The sequence below is a fragment of the Acanthaster planci genome, unplaced genomic scaffold (genome assembly GCF_054643075.1).
Source record: "Acanthaster planci isolate LZ-2023a unplaced genomic scaffold, COTS_SCS Contig153, whole genome shotgun sequence".
NCBI classification, from domain to species: Eukaryota; Metazoa; Echinodermata; class Asteroidea; order Valvatida; family Acanthasteridae; genus Acanthaster; species Acanthaster planci.
The window spans coordinates 20,354-45,874 of NW_028257774.1; the positions used below are offsets into that span (position 1 = coordinate 20,354).

The 25,521-nt window shown below is 39.6% G+C and overlaps 1 protein-coding gene and 1 long non-coding RNA gene across 12 annotated transcripts in view; both read right to left on the reverse strand.

Moving 5' to 3' along the window:
- LOC110985935 (uncharacterized) overlaps positions 1 to 13,971 on the reverse strand; it is a 29,608-nt gene extending 15,637 nt beyond the window's left edge. For 4 of the 10 annotated variants that reach the window (XR_015424117.1, XR_015424118.1, XR_015424111.1 and 1 more), the window contains exons 1-4: positions 4,902 to 4,984; positions 3,033 to 4,729; positions 690 to 2,757; positions 151 to 231 (exon numbers count right to left, since the gene is read on the reverse strand). This is a non-coding gene — a long non-coding RNA (uncharacterized LOC110985935). Of the gene's footprint in view, positions 1 to 150; positions 232 to 689; positions 2,758 to 3,032; positions 4,730 to 4,901; positions 4,985 to 7,592; positions 9,223 to 9,497; positions 11,195 to 11,354; positions 11,439 to 13,495 lie in introns of those variants that run through there. The other 6 variants (XR_015424113.1, XR_015424115.1, XR_015424112.1 and 3 more) reach the window with 3 other exon arrangements.
- A 1,246-nt stretch (positions 13,972 to 15,217) lies between these two features.
- On the reverse strand, positions 15,218 to 25,314 carry abce1 (ATP binding cassette subfamily E member 1). 2 transcript variants are annotated; one of them, XM_022252810.2, is made up of 16 exons: positions 25,208 to 25,314; positions 23,791 to 23,920; positions 23,099 to 23,184; positions 22,773 to 22,870; positions 22,401 to 22,518; positions 22,060 to 22,197; positions 21,506 to 21,575; positions 21,071 to 21,167; positions 20,251 to 20,340; positions 19,921 to 20,042; positions 19,673 to 19,822; positions 18,541 to 18,675; positions 18,087 to 18,256; positions 17,767 to 17,909; positions 17,351 to 17,473; positions 15,218 to 16,900 (listed from the first exon to the last, which is right to left on the reverse strand). In XM_022252810.2, the coding sequence occupies exons 2-16, from the start codon at positions 23,891 to 23,893 to the stop codon at positions 16,741 to 16,743; spliced, it is 1,803 nt and encodes a 600-aa protein (XP_022108502.1). In that variant the 5' UTR covers positions 23,894 to 23,920; positions 25,208 to 25,314; the 3' UTR covers positions 15,218 to 16,740. The 2 variants fall into 2 exon arrangements, with proteins under 2 accessions (XP_022108502.1, XP_022108503.1); XM_022252811.2 differs by having other exon boundaries at positions 25,101 to 25,218.
- Between the last annotated feature and the right edge of the window lie 207 nt (positions 25,315 to 25,521).

Consider the following 25,521-nt stretch of genomic DNA (forward strand, 5'->3'; position numbering starts at 1 on the left):
AAACAGATGATTATCGGTGTTTATAAGAAGAATACTTCTTTTCAAAGAGATTAGTAAATGTGCAGTAAGCCTAACCTGCAAGACACAAAGGAAAGTCAAGGCCAACAAGAAACTTTAACCTATGGTCACAATGATACACATCAAATTTACCGTCTTGATGTTGATAAGAGACCTGGCATCTCATCTGATGTTCATCTCTGCAGTACCTCCTGGACTGATGGATGCACTTTGCTGTGAATTGCAAATATCGAAAAACACAGAAGTAAAACCTGATACTCTAACTGGGGCAATGATGTTGGAATGAGGGGCCAGTTGTCAGGCCATCATGCGTCAGCCATTGATAGGCTGATCCATTAAGTCATAACCCATCAGAGAATGGGAGGGGGAATGCCCCAAGTTGAAAAAGTGGGGAAATGCTTGCCCCCCTTCTGCTGACAGTGCTATGATTTACAAGAGTTTATTGCCAAAATTACAAGGAGTATACAGGTGCTCCTCCAAGCTCTGTACACACTGGATCAAGGGTTATTGTTTTTGGATGCACTATTATTGAAGGCCTGAACAAGTGTCGTAAAATATTGTACCACTTAAAAATTGGCAATGTATTCCTAAGCTGATGGTCTTCCTATTTCCATCAAGGTATTTCTCATCATTGCCAAATCTTTGTCCCAGCTTTCTCTATATAAAGTTACCTGAAGAAAAAGAAATGGGTCGCTCAGCAAGCAGGGTCATCGGTCATCTGTTATTCCTCCTCCCTGCTTCCGGATCCTGAAAGCCTGCTGAGGAGTCTCTCCCTTCATCATCGACAGTGGAATCCGGTCTAGTGAAGTCCCACTGCAGAACCTGTCCCTAACTCTGCAAGAATAAAACTTCTCCACCCATACTGGCTGGGCTTGATTAATACATCAATTTACTTCAATGTCTTTGTTCTCATCACCTCAATGCAGCCTCAAGGTACTGCTGTCTCTTAAATACAAATATTGGACAGTGTGTGCACACCAGACAAAACAATCTTTTTCATAACAATACCCTCTTTCTTCTTTCCCGAAGCAATCCCTGGTATCTCTTTGTCATGCGCTCACTAAGCTGCTCTGCTTGCTCATATTAAGTACCATGTTTTTCACTTTCCAAGTTGACTGCCTCACTTCCAGAGTTTCAACATTTTCATCACTTGCTTACCAGTTTGTATTCACACTAATCCACACTCAAAATTCTCTTTAATGTTAAACATTATTTCTTTTTATTAGGTCAACTGTTAGATTCATTTCATTTTACTGACTTGATTTTTAATATTTGAGTGGTTTCCTATTCCTTATATTTCTAATTGCAAATTACTCAAAAAGGCAATTTTTATTTCTGATGAAGAAAAAGTTGGCAGATTTATTATTTTCAAATTATCAACTGAAGAGTCAAATAAACAAATAACACCCTGGGCTATATCTTAACTAGTTTACTTCTTTTCTGAATATCCCAATGACTGGTCAACCAACAGACCAACCAATGACCTGAACCAACTTATTTACTTAATTACATACACACCAACTTACACTCCCTACTGCTTACCTTTTTTACTGTTACAAATTACCACTACCTACATGATTACTTTCACTTTATTTGACTTGGTTACATACCCATACTTTTACATACTGACCGAGCGATCAACCCAAGACATCCTTATTTACCAAATACAATTCAACTATTGCTGTCACTTACTTTATTTCACTGTGGCATACCCGAACTTATGATTAGTGGCTGACCAACCACATGACCAACTGACAACCGACCGGTTTGCTTAGTGTATATACCTCCATGCTTACTTATAGTTACGTTATTTTACCTACCTTGCTATACTCTAATGACTTTTTGTAGTTACTTACATAGTTATTCTCACTTGAACTAGTTTATGTTGTTACTTCTACTAGTTCACATAGACTACTCACTTATTACCGAAGACTCAACCAAATGACCAACTTAGTTAATATCCTTAACTTGACTGAATACTTTATTTACTTGTCTCTACTGACCAACCTAGTGCTACCAAACCAGCTATCATATTTCTTGACTAAATACAATTCTTCATCAAACCACCACTTACTTCCTTCAACTATTTAATCAATTCACGATGGATGAATGTGCCGCGGACTATGTATTGAGATTGTCATTTTTAGAATTTCATTTTTAGAATACTTCTCGGTTAACTGGTTAACATTTGTTTCCAAGATTTAATTTATTTGTGGTTTTAATTGACTTCGTGCAAAAAAACTTCTTAGTTTTATGTCTCTCATCATTTCCTCTCTGAAACACACAGAACCTCACACTGATTCACATTCAAGCACACTGCAAGCTGCTTTGCATTGCTCCGTTCGCTGACTGCAGCGGCTGCTCTGCCTTCGCCCATGCACCCCTTTCCTAGTTTTGCACCCTTTGTGTCCTCAACATCTTTAATATCTTTTTATATTGAATAAAATTGTGTTTACTTACTGTGAAAGCTGTTATTTGACCTTACACAATGCTTCCTGGGAATGTCAGGGACACTGTCCTCTCTCAACATCTCATCAGCGGTCTCTTCATCTTCAAGAAGTCCAGCTTCAGGTCCTGTACCAAGAAAAAGAAAAAATTTCTCGACCCAGGCTAGCTGGGCTTCATTATTTTCCAATTCATCTCAGGATCTTATCATTTTGTCTTTTACCTTCATTGTCAAGGTGAACAGATCAACGCTGCATGGGAAAGGAACTCCCGCTGCCAAAAGTTGCTTCCACGCTGAACATTAAAAATGAAAGAATTGAAATAATATTCAACAACTGGAAAAGACTCACATTTACCCTGTGAGAAACATCGTAGTTACTTTGCTCCTAAGAAAATGTTACAGTTTCTCAAATTTGTCTGTATTGGAATTTCAGTGTTTGACTCTGGATGTGACTTAGGCACGATTGCCATCACTTGCTCTTTATATATGTGTATTTGCCGCCATTAGACAAGCTGAAAACAATCCTTATTTTTGGACACTTGTCATTTCTCTTCAACGACAGACTAACCTCAAGAAACAAATATGGGATGCTCAGCAAGAGGGTTCGACAGTCATCTGTGGGACTTTCCCCATGGCATCTCTGCTCCAAGCACCTGGGCTTCAGCAGAATCCTTCAAGAAAAAATAAGGAGAAGGTAATTTGATTGCACTTATAATAAAGCTTGGAGTTGCTGGATGGCCGTCGTTGACTCTCCTGAGTCGAAACCTTTTAAGATGGATCTTTTTTTTTAGTTCCACCAGGGTGTCCGGCCACCCTCCTCACCAGCCTCCCAAAGGAATCTGGTGGGGGCGTCAGTTTAGTCGCCGACGACCCAACCCTGAAACAGGTTGTACTGGACTACAGGTTACCAGTAGCAAGTCTCCTGACTTGACCTGACAGGGATTTTACCTCTCATTTTAAGCCTAATCTTCTAAGATGCATTCAACTTGGAAACCACTAGTACGAAAAAGAATCAAAAACAAAACACATTGAAATATAGTCTAAGCCTAGTTAACCTACAGTGGCTAGCCACCTCTTCTACAAGTATATTAGCTGCAACTGCATGGTCACCCTTTCCTTGTGTGCAGTCCTCTGTCCCTCAGTGTTACAGGCATCATTGAAGCACTTGACGGATCCATCTCTAAGCATGGTATGCAAACTGCAGCTTAAGAGTTAGAGTATTTTCCTCACACGATGCTGCGAAAGCTGTACAGAAGGCTGAGGAATGGAAGTGAACTCCTCATCAAATAGTTACATGAGATAATTTCAGAACTGACTTTTGATCAGCCTGAGTGCTTATAAACTCTTACTCTTAAAAAGATGGGGTTTTTCACTTATGCCAATCTCTGCAGATTGGGCTTACAATAAATAGATGAAAATTCATATCAAATTCCTTCACCTAGTGCCAATCTCCACTGATTGGTCTTACAGTCACTTAACCAAACCCAGCACTGGAACAACTGCTTCAAAGGGACTTTTGAAAAACAGTTTCAAAAGTCTGTTACATTTGCCAATCACTACTGACTGGACTTACAGAAAAATACAAGAAAACCACATTGGAGAAATGCATGCTGCATGTGAGAAACACAAGTCACATGACTTACGGCTCAACTAGTACAAGGTGAAGTTTATCAGTTGCAGCAGCACAAGGTAGCACATGGTACTTGATGTGCATCATGCTTGACTCTGCAACCTGGGATGTCCTGTACATTACAAGACATTACGGACTCGATTAAAAACTCATTTGTTGAAAGGAATGCTGCACAGGAATAAGTAGAGAAAGACTGACAATACTTTTGCCTGGTCCTGAAACAAGGATGCAACCTCTTCACAGAACCACTGCAAAGATGAGGTTAGCAAGGCCCAGGCAGGAAAGAAATTTCCTTCCCCTAGAAATATGACACAACACTCCTTGATGTCTTTATTTGTCATCCTTCATCAAATATTGTGATTGCTCCAATGCTCAAAACAATTCCTTTAAAATATAAATCTATATGTTTCATCATAATGAACTTAATGCTGCCTCCTGTTTTGATTTTCAGGCATAAGACCTGAAAGGATTTATCACAATAAACAGCCCTGAAGAGAATCTTAGGTCATACATGCATATTCCAAATGATCTATACAACCATAATTAAGTGTAAAATTTCTTGCTTCATTTTAAGGGGATGGGTCCCCAGCTGGTGTTCAGGCATCTCTTCTGTCACTTCCTTGAGCAAGCACCATCTACAAGCAAAGACAGACAAACAAACAGATGATTATCGGTGTTTATAAGAAGAATACTTCTTTTCAAGGAGATTAGTAAATGTGCAGGAAGCCTAACCTGCAAGACACAAAGGAAAGTCAAGGCCAACAAGAAACTTTAACCTATGGTCACAATGATACACATCAAATTTACCGTCTTGATGTTGATAAGAGACCTGGCATCTCATCTGATGTTCATCTCTGCAGTACCTCCTGGACTGATGGATGCACTTTGCTGTGAATTGCAAATATCGAAAAACACAGAAGTAAAACCTGATACTCTAACTGGGGCAATGATGTTGGAATGAGGGGCCAGTTGTCAGGCCATCATGCGTCAGCCATTGATAGGCTGATCCATTAAGTCATAACCCATCAGAGAATGGGAGGGGGAATGCCCCAAGTTGAAAAAGTGGGGAAATGCTTGCCCCCCTTCTGCTGACAGTGCTATGATTTACAAGAGTTTATTGCCAAAATTACAAGGAGTATACAGGTGCTCCTCCAAGCTCTGTACACACTGGATCAAGGGTTATTGTTTTTGGATGCACTATTATTGAAGACCTGAACAAGTGTCGTAAAATATTGTACCACTTAAAAATTGGCAATGTATTCCTAAGCTGATGGTCTTCCTATTTCCATCAAGGTATTTCTCATCATTGCCAAATCTTTGTCCCAGCTTTCTCTATATAAAGTTACCTGAAGAAAAAGAAATGGGTCGCTCAGCAAGCAGGGTCATCGGTCATCTGTTATTCCTCCTCCCTGCTTCCGGATCCTGAAAGCCTGCTGAGGAGTCTCTCCCTTCATTATCGACAGTGGAATCCGGTCTAGTGAAGTCCCACTGCAGAACCTGTCCCTAACTCTGCAAGAATAAAACTTCTCCACCCATACTGGCTGGGCTTGATTAATACATCAATTTACTTCAATGTCTTTGTTCTCATCACCTCAATGCAGCCTCAAGGTACTGCTGTCTCTTAAATACAAATATTGGACAGTGTGTGCACACCAGACAAAACAATCTTTTTCATAACAATACCCTCTTTCTTCTTTCCCGAAGCAATCCCTGGTATCTCTTTGTCATGCGCTCACTAAGCTGCTCTGCTTGCTCATATTAAGTACCATGTTTTTCACTTTCCAAGTTGACTGCCTCACTTCCAGAGTTTCAACATTTTCATCACTTGCTTACCAGTTTGTATTCACACTAATCCACACTCAAAATTCTCTTTAATGTTAAACATTATTTCTTTTTATTAGGTCAACTGTTAGATTCATTTCATTTTACTGACTTGATTTTTAATATTTGAGTGGTTTCCTATTCCTTATATTTCTAATTGCAAATTACTCAAAAACGCAATTTTTATTTCTGATGAAGAAAAAGTTGGCAGATTTATTATTTTCAAATTATCAACTGAAGAGTCAAATAAACAAATAACACCCTGGGCTATATCTTAACTAGTTTACTTCTTTTCTGAATATCCCAATGACTGGTCAACCAACAGACCAACCAATGACCTGAACCAACTTATTTACTTAATTACATACACACCAACTTACACTCCCTACTGCTTACCTTTTTTACTGTTACAACTTACCACTACTTACATGATTACTTTCACTTTGACTTGGTTACTACCCATATTACTTTTACATACTGACCGACCGACCAATCAACCCAAAACATCCTTATTTACCAAATACATTTCAGCTATTGCTATCATTTACTTTATTTCACTGTGGTATACCCGAACTTATGATTACTGGCTGACCAACCAAATGACCAACTTAGTTAATATCCTTAACTTGACTGAATACTTTATTTACTTGTCTCTACTGACCAACCTAGTGCTACCAAACCAGCTATCATACTTCTTGACTAAATACAATTCTTCATCAAACCACCACTTACTTACTTCAACTCTTTAATCAATTCACGATGGATGAATGTGTCGCGGACTATGTATTGAGATTGTCATTTTTAGAATTTCATTTTTAGAATACTTCTCGGTTAACTGGTTAACATTTGTTTCCAAGATTTAATTTATTTGTGGTTTTAATCGACTTCGTGCAAAAAAACTTCTTAGTTTTATGTCTCTCATCATTTCCTCTCTGAAACACACAGAACCTCACACTGATTCACATTCAAGCACACTGCAAGCTGCTTTGCATTGCTCCGTTCGCTGACTGCAGCGGCTGCTCTGCCTTCGCCCATGCACCCCTTTCCTAGTTTTGCACCCTTTGTGTCCTCAACATCTTTAATATCTTTTTATATTGAATAAAATTGTGTTTACTTACTGTGAAAGCTGTTATTTGACCTTACACAATGCTTCCTGGGAATGTCAAGGACACTGCCCTCTCTCAACATCTCATCAGAAGTCTCTTCATCTTCAAGAAGTCCAGCTTCAGGTCCTGTAGACTACCAGGAAAAAGAAAAAACTTCTCGACCCAGGCTAGCTGGGCTTCATTATTTTCCAATTCAACTCAGGATCTTATCATTTTGTCTTTTACCTTCATTGTCAAGGTGAACAGATCAACGCTGCATGGGAAAGGAACTCCCGCTGTCAAAAGTTGCTTCCACGCTGAACATTAAAAATGAAAGAATTGAAATAACATCCAGCAACTGGAAAAGACTCACATTTACCCTGCGAGAAACATCATATCTACTTTGCTCTTAAGACAATGTTACAGTTTCTCAAATCTGTCTGTATTGGAATTTCAGTGTTTGACTCTGGATGTGACTTGGGCACGATTGCCATCGTTTGTTCTTTATATATGTGTATTTGCCGCCATTAGACAAGCTGAAAACAATCCTTATTTTTGGACACTTGTCATTTCTCTTCAACGACAGACTAACCTCAAGAAACAAATACGGGATGCTCAGAAAGAGGGGTCGACAGTCATCTGTTGGACTTTCTCCAGGGCATCTCTGCTCCCAGCACCCGGGCTTCAGCAGAATCCTTCCTTTTTATAAATTCAACTGTTAGATTCATTTCATTTTACTGACTTGATTTTTAATATTTGAGTGGTTTCCTATTCCTTATATTTCTAATTGCAAATTACTCAAAAACGCAATTTTATTTCTGATGAAGAAAAAGTTGGCAGATTTATTATTTTCAAATTATCAACTGAAGAGTCAAATAAACAAATAACACCCTGGGCTATATCTTAACTAGTTTACTTCTTTTCTGAATATCCCAATGACTGGTCAACCAACAGACCAACCAATGACCTGAACCAACTTATTTACTTAATTACATACACACCAACTTACACTCCCTACTGCTTACCTTTTTTACTGTTACAAATTACCACTACCTACATGATTACTTTCACTTTATTTGACTTGGTTACATACCCATACTTTTACATACTGACCAAGCGATCAACCCAAGACATCCTTATTTACCAAATACAATTCAACTATTGCTGTCACTTACTTTATTTCACTGTGGCATACCCGAACTTATGATTAGTGGCTGACCAACCACATGACCAACTGACAACCGACCGGTTTGCTTAGTGTATATACCTCCATGCTTACTTATAGTTACGTTATTTTACCTACCTTGCTATACTCTAATGACTTTTTGTAGTTACTTACATAGTTATTCTCACTTGAACTAGTTTATGTTGTTACTTCTACTAGTTCACATAGACTACTCACTTATTACCGAAGACTCAACCAAATGACCAACTTAGTTAATATCCTTAACTTGACTGAATACTTTATTTACTTGTCTCTACTGACCAACCTAGTGCTACCAAACCAGCTATCATATTTCTTGACTAAATACAATTCTTCATCAAACCACCACTTACTTCCTTCAACTATTTAATCAATTCACGATGGATGAATGTGCCGCGGACTATGTATTGAGATTGTCATTTTTAGAATTTCATTTTTAGAATACTTCTCGGTTAACTGGTTAACATTTGTTTCCAAGATTTAATTTATTTGTGGTTTTAATTGACTTCGTGCAAAAAAACTTCTTAGTTTTATGTCTCTCATCATTTCCTCTCTGAAACACACAGAACCTCACACTGATTCACATTCAAGCACACTGCAAGCTGCTTTGCATTGCTCCGTTCGCTGACTGCAGCGGCTGCTCTGCCTTCGCCCATGCACCCCTTTCCTAGTTTTGCACCCTTTGTGTCCTCAACATCTTTAATATCTTTTTATATTGAATAAAATTGTGTTTACTTACTGTGAAAGCTGTTATTTGACCTTACACAATGCTTCCTGGGAATGTCAGGGACACTGTCCTCTCTCAACATCTCATCAGCGGTCTCTTCATCTTCAAGAAGTCCAGCTTCAGGTCCTGTACCAAGAAAAAGAAAAAACTTCTCGACCCAGGCTAGCTGGGCTTCATTATTTTCCAATTCATCTCAGGATCTTATCATTTTGTCTTTTACCTTCATTGTCAAGGTGAACAGATCAACGCTGCATGGGAAAGGAACTCCCGCTGCCAAAAGTTGCTTCCACGCTGAACATTAAAAATGAAAGAATTGAAATAATATTCAACAACTGGAAAAGACTCACATTTACCCTGTGAGAAACATCGTAGTTACTTTGCTCCTAAGAAAATGTTACAGTTTCTCAAATTTGTCTGTATTGGAATTTCAGTGTTTGACTCTGGATGTGACTTAGGCACGATTGCCATCACTTGCTCTTTATATATGTGTATTTGCCGCCATTAGACAAGCTGAAAACAATCCTTATTTTTGGACACTTGTCATTTCTCTTCAACGACAGACTAACCTCAAGAAACAAATATGGGATGCTCAGCAAGAGGGGTCGACAGTCATCTGTGGGACTTTCCCCATGGCATCTCTGCTCCAAGCACCTGGGCTTCAGCAGAATCCTTCAAGAAAAAATAAGGAGAAGGTCATTTGATTGCACTTATAATAAAGCTTGGAGTTGCTGGATGGCCGTCGTTGACTCTCCTGAGTCGAAACCTTTTAAGATGGATCTTTTTTTTTAGTTCCACCAGGGTGTCCGGCCACCCTCCTCACCAGCCTCCCAAAGGAATCTGGTGGGGGCGTCAGTTTAGTCGCCGACGACCCAACCCTGAAACAGGTTGTACTGGACTACAGGTTGCCAGTAGCAAGTCTCCTGACTTGACCTGACAGGGATTTTACCTCTCATTTTAAGCCTAATCTTCTAAGATGCATTCAACTTGGAAACCACTAGTACGAAAAAGAATCAAAAACAAAACACATTGAAATATAGTCTAAGCCTAGTTAACCTACAGTGGCTAGCCACCTCTTCTACAAGTATATTAGCTGCAACTGCATGGTCACCCTTTCCTTGTGTGCAGTCCTCTGTCCCTCAGTGTTACAGGCATCATTGAAGCACTTGACGGATCCATCTCTAAGCATGGTATGCAAACTGCAGCTTAAGAGTTAGAGTATTTTCCTCACACGATGCTGCGAAAGCTGTACAGAAGGCTGAGGAATGGAAGTGAACTCCTCATCAAATAGTTACATGAGATAATTTCAGAACTGACTTTTGATCAGCCTGAGTGCTTATAAACTCTTACTCTTAAAAAGATGGGGTTTTTCACTTATGCCAATCTCTGCAGATTGGGCTTACAATAAATAGATGAAAATTCATATCAAATTCCTTCACCTAGTGCCAATCTCCACTGATTGGTCTTACAGTCACTTAACCAAACCCAGCACTGGAACAACTGCTTCAAAGGGACTTTTGAAAAACAGTTTCAAAAGTCTGTTACATTTGCCAATCACTACTGACTGGACTTACAGAAAAACTCAAAAAAACCACATTGGAGAAATGCACGCTGCATGTGAGAAACACAAGTCACATGACTTACGGCTCAACTAGTACAAGGTGAAGTTTATCAGTTGCAGCAGCACAAGGTAGCACATGGTACTTGATGTGCATCATGCTTGACACTGCAACCTGGGATGTCCTGTACATTACAAGACATTACGGACTCGATTAAAAACTCATTTGTTGAAAGGAATGCTGCACAGGAACAAGTAGAGAAAGACTGACAATACTTTTGCCTGGTCCTGAAACAAGGATGCAACCTCTTCACAGAACCACTGCAAAGATGAGGTTAACAAGGCCCAGGCAGGAAAGAAATTTCCTTCCCCTAGAAATATGACACAACACTCCTTGATGTTTTTATGTTTCATCTTTCATCAAATATTGTGATTGCTCCAATGCTCAAAACAATTCCTTTAATATATAAATCTATATGTTTCATCATAATGAACTTAATGCTGCCTATTGTTCAGATTTTTAGGCATAAGAACTGAAAGGATTTATGTCAATAAGCAGCCCTGAAGAGAATCTTAGGTAATATATGTACATTCCAAATGATCTATACAATCATAATTGAGTGTAAAATGTCTTGCTTCATTTTAAGGGAATGGGTCCGCGACTGGTGTTCAGGCATCACTTTTTTCTCTTCCTTGAGCAAGCACCATCTACAAGCAAAGACAGACAAACAGATGATTATCGGTGTTTATAAGAAGAATACGTCTTTGCAAGGAAATGTGAAGTAAGCCTAACCTGCAAGACACAAAGGAAAGTAAAGACCAACAAGAAACTTTAACCTATGGTTACAAGGATACACATCCAATTTACCATCTTAGTCTTGATAAGAGACCCGGAATCACATCATCTGACGTTTATCTCTGCAGTAACTCCTGCACTGGGTGATGCACTTTGCTGTGAATTGTAAATATCAAAGAACAGAGAAATAAAACCGGAGCTATTTCAGCAACGGCATGAGAAGGAAGGTCAGTTGGGAGACCATCATGCATCAGCCATTAATAGGCTGATCCATACGCTCTCAAGTCATCAGAAAATAGAGGAGGGGAATGTCCCCAGTTGAAAAAGTGGGTGGCAACTTTCATCCCTTCCGCTACCAGTGCTTAGAGTTAAAAGAGTTTATTGCCCAAATTACAAAGCGTGTACAGGTGCTCATTCAAGTTCTGGACACACTGGATCAAGGGTTATTGTTTTTGGATGCAATATTATTGAAGATCTTAACAAATGCCATAAAAAACTGTACCACTTGAAAATTGGCAATGAATTCCTAAGCTGGTGGTCCGAAAATCAGACTGTCATTTAACTAAAATTTATGTCTAAATATTTATTCTGTATATGATGAAATAATCAGATGACCAACAGTAAATATCAGTATAAGAATGGTTACCACAGTACTGACATCACTGTTGGTGTATCATGCTTGCAGTAACAACCTCAGATGTATTGCATATAATAAAGCTATTTGTTTGTTGACAATTAACTTTTATTCTTATAGAATAAAAGTTAAGCACTTTATGAGAAGTACCTTTCAGGTTTCATTGGTATACATCCATACAAGACCAAAGGCTCCAAAGGAAAGGACTTATAAAATGGAGACTGGTACTGTCTTTGCCTGATCAAAAGAAGGATAAAACCATACACTTTACAGAATTAATGTGAAGATGGACGTAACAATGCCAGGCAGAAGAGATTCCCTGACCCAAAATTAATTATAAGTTACATGGATTATGAGCACCAGTGTGAAATTTAATTCACAAGTACTGCTGTACTGATTAACATTCTAAATGGTTTTGTCGTTCAAATATTTACCCTGAATAAAGATTAGTGAGTCCATGGTCCATGTAACCAATGTCCTCCTTCAAAACTAATGAATGCGTGGAAAACTGAGAACCTTGTCCAATCTGTACAGACTGGACCAACAGGTTATCAAACAAATTGACCAGAGGAAAACTTCATTGTGTGTGACTGAAAAAAAAGAAAAACGAAGCCGGATTTTGCCATAGAATTATCAAATTGATGCATTAGCAGGCTTTATACTTTACAGAAATTGATGTTATGAACAACACAAAGTCACATGACTGACTTCATCAATTAATGTTAGCAGAAGTTTGTATTGGTTACACTATATTCCTTTGTGTTACATGTGTTACAATCCTATCTTGTGTCATTCCCTTGAAATGACACGCCTACTGTACATGTACATATACAGCTGCACTACTAATTCACGTAGCCACCCATACGTTCGACTGGCACATGAATGGCTTTTGGGCCACACGCCGAAAGCGCGTGCCATCTGTTTCATGCAAATTGCGTACTATCTGATTGGTTTGTTACGCTGCCTCAGATGGTCACCAACGCGCATGCAATTCATATGTAAATTGGGGAACTGCCGAATTTAATTGGTCCTCTGACTTCGCTCATCTATTACACTAACCACGCCCACTGACACGCGAGTGAGTTCACTCGCCTCTCCTTCAGCTTTATTCAAATGTAAATTCACCTGCAAGACCAAATTTAATTGGTTCTTGAAAATTCAGGCCAGTCGCCTGCTGAAAGGACTCATTAGTGAAACAAGCAGACGAAAATCCACTTACTAAACGGCGGGAAAAGTTGAAAAGTTTTTGTGGCAATAAGTTGACCTGCAGACTACAGTTGGACTCTAATTGTTCGTACAAAATAAAGAAACAAAATCAAAGGATTGATTTTAACGGCACATTTACGGCTGTTTCGGCGATACCACAAAATTGTGTATTCGTCTGTACATTATGCGATGAATTTTGATTCGTGTTTTACTGAAGGCAACGGGGAATATGGGGTTTGCGGGCATTTGGGGGTAAAGTGTTATTTTTCATTTTAATTTTGCTTTAAGTTAGGAAAATCAGCTAGTGAAATGGGTACCAGTCACACAAAATCATGTCTGAAATTTTGCTCACCTCTGTTGTTTATACACTTACCAATGACGACCTCACAAAGTTCTTGTCCTTGAAGGTGAAGCTTAAACTGTTAAATGGTCTCCACCAGCATGTCCAAAATCGTCTTTCAGACCACAACACAGCAGCAAAGTTCAACTTCAATTCAGTCACGAAGGCCAGCTGTTCGGAGGCCTATCGTCTGGTTTGCGTTTTCGCTTGAGTTTGACATAAGTTTGTCTCTTGAAAATGCCGAACTGAAATCTTGACGGCGTTCGTGGCTCGGCAAAGACACGGCTCCTTAATCAGACCATGCTTTCTAACTGTCCACAAACTAATGGAAGAACATCAGTTTTGTTTCAGTGTCCCAAAACAGTTTCCTCATATTCGGTGACAAGACGGATATCTTGCCATGCTCGCTGGGCTGTTGTGTAGACAACGGAGTGAACTTCGCAGAAATGCCGAAATTTCGCTTGTCGGCGTGATGAATGGGGAGTTCTCCTTCCACAGATCCTCTCACACCGAACTTCTACTGCGTAATGACACAACAGTGCACGGTGGTCATGTGAGTCTACCCAAAGATCCTATAGGGCTGCTCTGTACCTACAGACTCAAGCGCCGAGTTATCCCATTGTATTTCTCCGCGGGGAACATTTTCACTATTTTAATTTATCAATAGGTATTTATAAAAGATTATATATGGACTAATTTATTTATCTTTTGATATAAGAAAAGGAACTAATATATTTTACTTTTAAGTTGAAAATAACAGTTTGGATACAACCGGCACTACTTTCTTCTCCAATAAACCTATGCATGACGTAATTACATCAGCTATATTGTAATTGGATAGAAGTGACTTTGATTCCACTTGGTAATTTGAATCCGGTTCGTAAGTGACTTCGTCACAAAGGCGAACGCGCCACGATTTGCAGCTTCCCATTGGACAATCATTAATTTCCAGTTCAATGGTTCCGTGTAAACGGCGATCAATGCATGTAACCCTATGTGCTGTGCATGTGCAGTGGGCGTGGTTTAAACTGAAGTGACGTCACATTTACGAAGCGGATAGAATAAAGCAGGCGACCGAAAATCCATGTGGTGCCGTTATTTTGCACAGGTAATCGGGCTGTTCCATTGGCAGGAGGTGAAAGCCTTCAAGTTCAAAGGTACCACCACCTAATCCGAGGATGACCAACACCAAGCAATGACTTCCAGTTTGACGGAGGATACACAGAACAGATTGATTGGTATCATGCAAAAAATAGCCCAAAATGCTGACCTTCACATTCTTGCCACACAAACTTGATAAAAAATCATACTTTTTTTTCTTGCCTTGCATTTTTTTCTGTTTCAAAACTAGTATCAGGTGAAGTTGTATTTAGTGCTGTTTCTTTGTCTAAATAAGTTCTAAGTTGGTTGCACATAAATGACCGACGCTTCCATCTCACATTTGGGAGTTCTGTATTCAGTAAATGCAAGGGGGGGGTCATAGTCTTCAGGAGGAATGAAGCTACATTTTGGGGCTTCGTATCATTCTTTTGGAGGGAAGAAAATGAAATACATGCAGACACAATATAATCACTTTCATCGTGTAGTTTCTATCCACCAACAGCCCAAGGGAATGTCAGTTGCAGTAAACCTTGGGTTTCAACAGAGTTGTATTTTCAATATTTAATCTTCTATCCATCTTTCCTGTCAATATCACCATCAATGTCCTCCCCACCCCCGGTCAGAGGAAAGTGAATATACAAATAAGAAACCTGATGGTATCTCATGATTACTAACTGATTTTATTCAGAAGTTCTTGGAGCTGTTATTTACAAACACTGGCACTTTCTTTAGTATGATGACCACTTTTCAAAGTTATTTTGCCCTTTTCGAATAAAACGGAATAGAAATCTGGAAAATATGGCTTAGACTTCATAATCTTTATAGCAGTTTTGTTAGTCATATGTTTTCATCTGGATGAACGCCAAAAGCCTTAACAAAGATTTGTTGACATACCCACTGTACACGGAGAAATGCAGCAGATGGAACAGTTTTTTTAAAGATACATTTATATAAAACTTGCAACAGGATCATTATACATCGAGAACAAGGAATTCTCCATCGTGAGATTGTCAAAGAACGTCCATGTGCTTTCTGCTCCCTATGACAACTTAGGACAAATCATTTATCAACCACTTGCATGATGGTATAATGTACTACGGTAAAATAAAGAACTATGAATAAAGTCACAATTAATTCCAAATCTAGTTTGGAACTTTGCTCTTAAAAGACTGGCACAACTAATAAATACATTTTTCTTTATATTCAATGCTTTACAGGTAGTTTGCGATCTCCTTGACTGCAAAGCAGTTGACCTCCAAGCAATTAAGAATACCCCTTCTATTTGTAAACCTCAATGCCAAAATGTTCTTGGACATTGGCCAAGAGAAAAGATGGTATAGACAAATCTGGCGAGAACAATTAGAAGCCATTACCGCGGGGCCATCCTGTTCACGTGCACGTGGTAAGCGCTTACCACGGGGCCATCCTGTTAGCATGCAGGTGGCAAGTGCGTGTTCCATCCCTCTCTGACCAATAAGGTGTCACAACTTGCCAGACTGTGTGTGCATGCTCAAGTTAAGATATGTGTGTGAGTGCAATGGCCCCATGAGAATGACATCTCCAATTTTTTTTCTACATACACCCTTTTTGACCAGTATGGATAAGCCGTTTCATGATTCCTCCAAACACATATTGGTTGTTGGATAAAAATAAGTTTATTCTGCACTATTCACAACGGAGAACTGTACAAAAACTTCAAACGCACCACATGCATCTCGTAGGTAAATATGATGTGCACCTTTATCAAGAACAGTACTCCCAAGTGTTAGGTGGTGTACCCCCCCTAAATTTCCACAGCCATGCAGGATATTAAAGCTGTGGTCATCCCCTATCTACCCAGCATGGATTATGTCCTTAATAATCTTTTAACAGTCATTTTTTTTTTGATTGAAAAATGGATGGCATCTTCAGCACTTTGTGACAAGTACCAAGAGGATTCCTCGGATACTTTAAAACTATTCCATCTTTTCTTAATCAATTACTCAGTTTACTATCACTCAAGCGTTTTTCTTTAAATCTCAGAACTTTTGACCAGTGACCTTTGCAATGTATTTTTTTTAATTTGGAGTGCCACTTCACTCAAGACTAAGAAAATCCACAAATTTCAGAAACTCCAATGTGGCAACACTTCCAAGGCTGAAACTGCCCAATATTTCTGACACCCTGTCCTTTGACCTCTAGTCCTCCAAGAAGAAGTACTGCCCTGTCCTCTTCTGATCCACATCCTTGACAGAGTTCATCTTGTTGATGCGAGGCCTGAAGTTGTTGGGATCTCTTCGGAAGGTGATCTCTAGCGATGCCAGGAAACAGTTCATGCCGTTAAGCAAAGACTGGGGCCTGCAAATAACAACGAAGAGGTCAATGCTATCTCTCCCCCAGCTCTGCTCATAATCAACCGACAATTTGTACAATCATACAGAATGGAGTAACAATTGACAGCGTATTTTGCCGGCAATTTCCACAGAGTTATGACAACATGCCATTAATAACTTTTCCATCCATTCCATCAGAAGTTGGCATAAAACCTTAATATGGAAGTTTTGCTCTTGGCTTGTAACTGAAGTTTTGTATGTCAATTTTACTACTAACTAGATTAGGAAACAGATATCTGATGACAGATCTTTGAAAACCATTGTTTAATGGCAACTTTAATTTCCTCAGCAATTCCTGAGTGAATATATCTACCAGGTGATATGTTCTGGCTTTCCAATCCACAGTACCGTGACATGAATTTATTGATTGTACTGGAAACCATGATCATCAAACTGTATGATCACAGATACTTACGAGTTGGCTTTGGTCTTGATGGACGGTGTTCCCTCAAAGACAATCACACGATCAGCGAGGTATGTGGCCATGATGAAATCGTGCTCAACAACAAAGCCAGTCTTCTTGGCATGCAAGATGAACCTAGGTAATCAAGATATACAATGTCAACATCTCTCTAAAACCCTTTGTCACACATAAAGGGAAACTCTGACAAAACACAAGTGTTTGTGTTTCTGCAAGGATACTTAACTGAGTTGGGAAACATTCATTTTCCTTCTTCTTCAGAAGAGGAAGTCTTCTTTAACCTTTCAAGATGCTTGATATTCATTTGCCTTCATTTTTCTACTGACTGCCACTTCAAAGAATAATGTAGCTAACAATTAATTTGTGCATGACATTTGAAAATGTCAGGTCCTTTGATCCTTTATACTGACCTTTTGATAACCTTGGCAGCTACCAGACGCTGTTCAGAGTCTAAGTAAGCAGAGGGTTCATCAATGAGGTAGACATCAGCTGGTCTTCCAAGACAAAGAGTCAGCGCAACACGCTGCAACTCACCACCAGAGAGGTTCTGAACCTGTTCAAATTATTACAAACGCGATTTTTAGATGCACTATCAATGGAATCATATCAGGAATTTCACTTAACTCCTCTAGTAATTCTAAAAATTAATTATACAAATATGAAAGTTTAAAATGTTCAACAAATGACAATCAAAAATCATGAATACTAGAGGCCAAATGTGTCACATTACCTCTTGGTCAAAGACGCTCTCAATCTGCAACGGTTTGATGACGTCAGCCACAAACTGAGGATGGATGTAAGAATCTCGGATTTTCTCATGGAGAAGCTGTTGTACTGTCCCCCTAGACTTGGGACTGATCTTCTGAGGTTTGTAACTGATGTTTAACTCCGGTACAGTATCTGTACAATTATTGGTCAAGAGATTCACATGTCAACATGTAGTAATATTTGGGAATTATGTGATGAAAGCTGGAACCAATTCTTATCAACTTGACATTAAAATGAAAAAGGTTTACTACTTCCAATTTCCACTTAAACAAATCTGAAACTTGATTTACCAGTTACCAATTTACTGGTCTTCTTATATCTTTCTTTGAGATAACTTTTAACATGGAACAAAATATCTTAATAATTAAATTATGCTTGGTCACTCTATCACAATTGGTCCTAGTGACTACACCTACCAGAGTCATCGTCTGGTTTCAGCTTGCCAGCCAACATACGAATGAATGTTGTCTTGCCGGTACCATTCTCTCCAAGCATGACCAAGATTTCAGAGTCAGTAAACTCCCCTGCGTCTATTTTTAGATGGAATTCCCCTGGAGGCAGACAGAAGTTAAAGGAAGAAAGGAGTCATTCTCTCTGTATGCTGATGAAAGAGTGTCAAAAAAAGATGTGGTTTATATGGACATGGAAGGGTGGGATGGATGGGGGCGAGGTGGGCACGGAGGGTTGGGGTTTGGGTGGAATGGGTTGCAGGGCTGAACATTTTTACCATTTGTTTCTACTTTTGTCATAAAAATACCTGAACTTTTTGACTTCACTTCGGATCAGCCTTGTCAAGGAACCATATTACAGTACAATGTTTTTTACGATGTCACCAAGTGCACGCCGCAGTCTCGCATGCGACACATGCACACACATGAACGTACACACGCATACCTGTGGCCAGTGTCATAATCTTACTGAATGGTCTGCACAGTGGCTGTGTCTGAATCGATACGGCTGGAATACACGACAACAACCTGCTAGACTCGTGCGTAAATTCAAGCCAAACGAGTGGATTCGGCTTAGACTTCAGTTTCACTGGGTCCAGCCATAGCTTGAACATGTGGTTTTGAACGCTGCTCCAAAATAGCTGGAACCAGCTAAACCAAAGTATCAGCCTAATCCACTCATTTCGCAAATGCTTGATTGCTGCAGTTAGTTCCCTTTTACATCTGTGTGCATATGCACATTATAAAGGCCTGGTGCCAGACTGTTGATGTCACGTCGCTAACAACAAAAGCAACAGCAAGGACCAGGGTCTTTGCTTTTTTTCTTGAACATATGTCTTAAGTATTGTACAGGAGCGACTTGCTCCAATAAGTGACAAATTCAGCTGTCTAGGGAGCAAGTACTTGCTCCCGTGATGATTAGCCCAATTTCAAGCCCTGGGTTGGGTTGGGTTGGCTGAGGTTGGGTGGACTGGGCTGGGTCGGGTTGTGTTGGCTGAGGTTGGGTGGACTGGGCTGGGTTGTGTTGAGTTGGCTTGGGCAGGTTGGGTCAGGTTTGATTTATGGCTGGAATGGGCTTTGCCAGATTAACTATTTTTACCTAATGTCTTGGTCATCTTGGGGTATTTATAGCGACGCATCCTTTTCACCTCTTCTTCATCAGCTGTTTCTGACACTTTGAAGACCAGGGATGTTTCTCTGAAGCGAAGGTTTTCCGTCGGTACATAACCATCCAGGAAAATGTTAATACCTGGGAGACAAATTTTCACAGACCTCATCTTCAAAATGTATAAATTTGCAATGACAATGGAACAATATCTCAATAGATTTCAACTTTCTCGTCCTTACCTTCCCTGACACCAAAGGGCATAGTCACCACCCCATAGACACCAGGCATTCCATACAGGCAACAGATGAAATCAGACAAGTAGTCCAGAACACTCAAGTCATGCTCAACAACTATGATGTACCTACAAACAATGAAGGTCAGTTGAAATACAATGCTTACATGAATCAGTCAACAACTACTATCATATACTGGTGATCTCTGATGTGAATACAGAGCCTTGAATCAAGAGATTCAACAGCATTGATTGGTATTGATGGGTTTTGTTGGAAAAGGCTGTGATATAAGTCCAAATGCATAACAATCTCTGCCTGTGAGAGAATGGTACTGACTTGTCTAGTTGTAGCAGTGATCGTATAGTTGCGGCGGCTTTGATCCGTTGCTTGACATCAAGGTAACTTGAAGGTTCATCAAACATGTAACTGTGACCAAAAGGAAGAGAAAAAAACATTTCTTGCATCTTAATTTTAAAATATCCTACAAATATATCCAAACAAACAACACAGTCAGCCTTCAATCTTCATAGAAATATGTGGAAATGTAGAAAAGCATAACCACTTCCTGTTGGGACAGTTATCAGTGTTGATGATGCTGGGGCGGGATATTTATCATTTTTTTCTGTTTTCAAAATTCTTTAAAAATTCCTGTCTTCATTTACTGCACACTTATACCCACCCAAGAATTGTCTGGTCTCCACTCTAGCCTGACAGACAAAATCTAAAAAAAGCCCAGATTGTGCAGTGTTATCTAACTTTCCTTTGTTCACGACCCTGGCTCAGTGCACTGCTGACCTCTTTTCAATAGGGGCCAGATTAGCATGCAGCGGTGCTGTGTGGCTCATTGCTGCGGTGGTGGAGCACTTTTGTCCCTGGTGGTAATCCACTCACTCTAAATGCCCCAAACCGTGGTATACTGTTTCAAAACAAGGCTGGATTATTTCCACTTTTGAGAGTGAAAAAATGTTGGTAATTCCCAGCAGCCTGGTCTTTTGTTCCCAGTACGGTCTTTTGTTACAAGACCCTGTTCCCTTCATCCGAGTTCGGAAACCCGGGCCACGCATATAAAGCATACGCGTCCGGATCCAGAATCCCCAGCAGGAAGTGGATCATATCATATTGTATGCCTCTTTGAGTGATTAGGTTTGGAACTCACATATCAGCTTGCTGTATGCATACAACAGCACATGCAAATCGCTGTAGCTCCCCGCCAGACAAGTCCTCCACATTACGATCACGAACTTTTGTCAAGTCTGTCACAAAGCAACAAATCGCAGTATTAACAAGAGAAAATGAAATCTACTGATGCATGCTGTCTCCTGCCAATCTATTTTCCCGCAAATGAATTACCTTTTCAAAATTTTGCAGCTAGGGTTTGGTTTGAGACTACAACATACTTTTGATGGTGAAGATTGTTTATACAGTGAAAGCAATGTGGTCTTTACCAGTAGTGGACTCTGCGTTCTCTTAAACTGTGCTCTTCCATTCACAACCAAGGAAGTTTCATCTAATATCTCTATGTGCATGATGACGGTGTACAACCTGTGTAGTTGACAGGTTTGATACTTTCTTGCTGTAAATGTGCTCTTACCTAACTGATCACAGATTTCGTCCTGTTTATTGGTCTCGTCTTTCTTGTCAAGAAGTGACTGCACCGTTCCCTATTAAAGAAAAAGACATAGAACCATCAGAATCATTTGCATAAAGGTATTCACCTGTTGAGCGTCAAGTTGATGGGATGCAATACAATGATACTAGAAATATTCCAAAACAATGGCCAAACAAAAGAAAAGGCAACTTTGAAGGGGTTCAAGAGGAAACTCTTATACTAAAGTCTCTTGGAAAGTGAACATTGCAACTCTGGAGGGAATTACCCAGATGGCTTTTCAATTACTCCTGCACAACGTAAACTAGAATGAGCAATTCCAAACAGCCAGTTACTTTGTAATTATTGGTCAAATCACTCCTGAGTGGCTACTGAGTCGTCAGTTGCCTGCTAAGTGGGTACTGAACAACTTCCAAACAGCTAGCTCGTTGTCACCGAATGGCTAGGAAGTGGCTGGTAATAAACGGCTACAATAGCACAACAGAAGATAGGCAGACCAATCCTAAATGAATGACTCTTTAGCCATCAAAGCCCTTTACCTTGACTGCTCTTGGGATCTGATCCACATACTGCGGCTTGATGATAGCTTTCAGATTGTCCTCTAAAATCTTGGTGAAGTAATTCTGAAGCTCTGAGCCACGGAAGCAAATCAGGATGGATTGCCAGTCAGGGGGACTCTGTTAAATAAGAAAAAAGACATGAGTAGCCAGTATAAAGTAATCATATGAGTACTACTGGAAAACAGAGTGCATCTGTGTCCCGTCTAAAGATAAGATCCCACAGGTAATACTACTTGTCACACAAATGCAAAAATACAGGACAAAACGGTGGACAAATGGACAAAGAGTGAAAAAGAGATGTTCTCATGCTTCAAACTTACATCAAACTTTCCCAGGTTGGGCTTGAGTTTCCCAGCCAGAATTTTGAGTGCTGTTGATTTGCCAATACCGTTGGTACCCACCAAACCTAATACTTCTCCAGGTCTGGGAATTGGTAACCTGTCATAAACAAAGAGAAGATTTCAAAATTTAATTGGTCGCAGATTTGATTAAGCTGCAGTTTTGATTTCACACAGTGAACATGGGCATGAAGTAGCCACTAAGTCATGATAAGTGCCAAACGGTCAATAAATGGTGTTTATTTCTCTGAGTGCTACATTGTATCTGGTATTTGGGAGTGACATAACGTTTATCCCCGCATATCCTTTCAATGTCTTCCTCTTTTATTTTGATTAACTTGTGTCTTTCCTGACCTGTGCAGCTTAAAGGAGTTTGCACTGTATCGATGTGTGGTGTCCTTTTCCAAGTTACTTGGTAGATTGATGATGGTGATAGCCTCAAATGGACATTTCTGTCAGGAAAATAAGTGAGAGAAAATATTACTGCAATTACAGGCAAATTGAGATTCATAAAGTCACACATTTTACCGTCTTCCAATGGAAATATAGGTTCAACTCCCAACCATTCATTGTCTCCTTACTCCCTATTTGCTTCTATTTCAATGGCGAGCCAGCAACCATGCAATGAATTCTTTACATTGAAAAGTAACAGATATTTGCAGACTTCAGTGTCAACTGACCTTGACACAGATACCACAGCCAATGCAGAGTGGTTCCGAGATGAAGGCAATCTTATCCACAGGTGTAACCTCTATACACAGCTTACCTGTATTCAAATAGGCAAATTCACACAAAAATCTCATTTCTGTAAGTCATGGTTTATGGAAAGAATCAGATTCCTTGACCAGTTGGGAAGAAAATAATTCCCTCTGATGACAATGACACTGAAAACTCCTGAAATGGACACAAGGGCAACTTATGTCAGAATTTGCTAAGGCCAAAATTGAAATGCCACACTTTTGGTGGACACAGACCTGCCAACCTCTTGAATCACAAAATTGTATTTTGAAAATTCAAAAGTCGTATTTTTCATTAAAAAATTGTAGTTTGCAAAAATGAGAATAGGCCTATTCCTCCATGTGAGCGTTTTGACCACACGTCTGGAATGGGTTTAGTCCAAGTAACTCGGACTAGATTGCATCAACGCCTCTCCGTGCATAAAATAATCACACGAGAAATGCATTATCGAGGATGAAGAACGAAATGGCCCTATTCCCACCTGAATTGATCACATTTACAAAATTCGAAATCTTGAAAAGCACATCGCAAGTCCAGGCAATCATAAATTAACGCAGGTTGATTCAAATGAACACCCAGGTTTCAACTTCGCATGATCTGTTTGATCAGAGACTAGAGAGAACAGACCACTTACCCATCCTGACAACGGGACAGGATTTCTTGCATTCCTGACGACATCTTTTAGGTTTACATTTGTCATTGCTGACAACGGCAATACGTATTTGTTTGTCACCCATAATGGGGGTGTGTCTAACAACTCAGTCCTGGATGGAATTCAAACAGAAAGAGCAGAGAGAACACCTGTTAGTAAGTAGAAACAGTGGCAAGGTCACACAAAAATGCTGTTTAGTGCATCAAAAAGTGTAATTTTCCACTGAAAGATGCAGTTTTTCACAGGCCAGGAAGAGTTCTTATCTAGACATCGTCGACACCCTGTAATGTCTGTGCACAAGATAGACAAAGTTAATGCTTCAATGTTTTCCCTGATACATTAAGACATCATATAACTTCCTGTTGGGTGATATATGGTCACTGCAGGGAAAAATCAGTGGTGTCATGTGTAATGCTACAAGAATCAAGAATGCACAGAACTGCATCATGGTCATAAAATAGAATTCCACATATTCCACATTTGGACGGACATTTGGATGGACGGCACTAGCTCTACTGAGCGGAGCATTAGTATTCCTCTTTTTCAATTTTGGATGGGATCGGTCTTACTAACGAATGCGAGGTGAAACAGGTATTTTTGGTGAGTCTTTGGAATTTTTGTCACTTTACTTTATGTAATGTTGTGGAGCATTAGTATGACCGATCCCGTCCAAAATCGAAAAAGAGAAATACTAATGCTCCACTTAGTAGAGCTAGAACGGCACTAATTTTTCACCACACTACAGTTACATGAGTTAGTCATTTGAAAGCAAAACATGACCTAACAAGTCAACTTTAGAGGGAAAAATATTAAAGTTTTCATGTATAAAACATGAACAACTTAGTTCAGACATGTCAGACCAATCCCTGGGGCTTTGTGCTTCGGGTGTCAAGCGGTATCAAGCATACATGGGACTTTTTCCCAAACATGGCAGTGAGTTATGACAGTAATAACAGTAACATAACTATGAACTACACGTATATCATGTATATAGACGTATGTTCACAATAATACTAATACAAACATGACAAAGCCTAAAAACGGATCAACACACGGATCTGAGAAAAAAATTCAATGTTGGTACGGTTGGGGATGAAGATCTTTAAACACTGCAGAGGTTAATTTGAAATTGCAAGCGGCAAAAAAAAACGAATAGAAAAAGAACATCCTGTGTAACTGTGTCAACTGGTCAATAAGAACCGCCAGTGAATTCGGTTTAATTCGTATTCGGACGTCATGCATTGGTGTCCGCAAACTGGGCAAAGTAGCATTCAAAGTTAACGGAAACTTACGATACCAAAAAAAAGGTTAATTCGGTCACAAAAATCCGCTTCAGCGTATTAACACAGACCACTGTTTAAAGATTACTAAAACTGAGTACAGCAGATTCAATACCGACCGAAGAACCAACCGTATGGTCAACCACTGATGATGGGGAACGATGGCGGCGCGGGACGACAAATAAAATTTCACAATCACATGTGCATGGAGAATGAAATAGCGCCCCCCTCAATCGACGACCCGCTTTTGCGCAATAAAAGAACGCGGTTTTCCTCATCGATTGAACGCGATTGGGCTGGGGTGTATGAAGCCCCCCGCACTTTTATCCTCGATCACACGTACCCGAAATAACACGTCCTCACCCACAAACACATTTTTTAATAATAAGAAACAAAATTATACAAGAATTTACATGATAAAATAAATTTCGGT

What these genes read in the sequence shown, in the direction of transcription:
- abce1 (XM_022252810.2), bottom strand. Translation starts at nt 23,893, where the DNA reads ATGGGTGACAAACAAATACGTATTGCCGTTGTCAGCAATGACAAATGT. An exon ending in CTGTCCCGTTGTCAGGATGG is followed by an intron (nt 23,185 to 23,790) that starts GTAAGTGGTCTG and finishes ATTTGAATACAG; the next exon opens with GTAAGCTGTGTATAGAGGTT. An exon ending in ATCAAGACCAAAGCCAACTC is followed by an intron (nt 16,901 to 17,350) that starts GTAAGTATCTGT and finishes TGTTATTTGCAG; the next exon opens with GCCCCAGTCTTTGCTTAACG.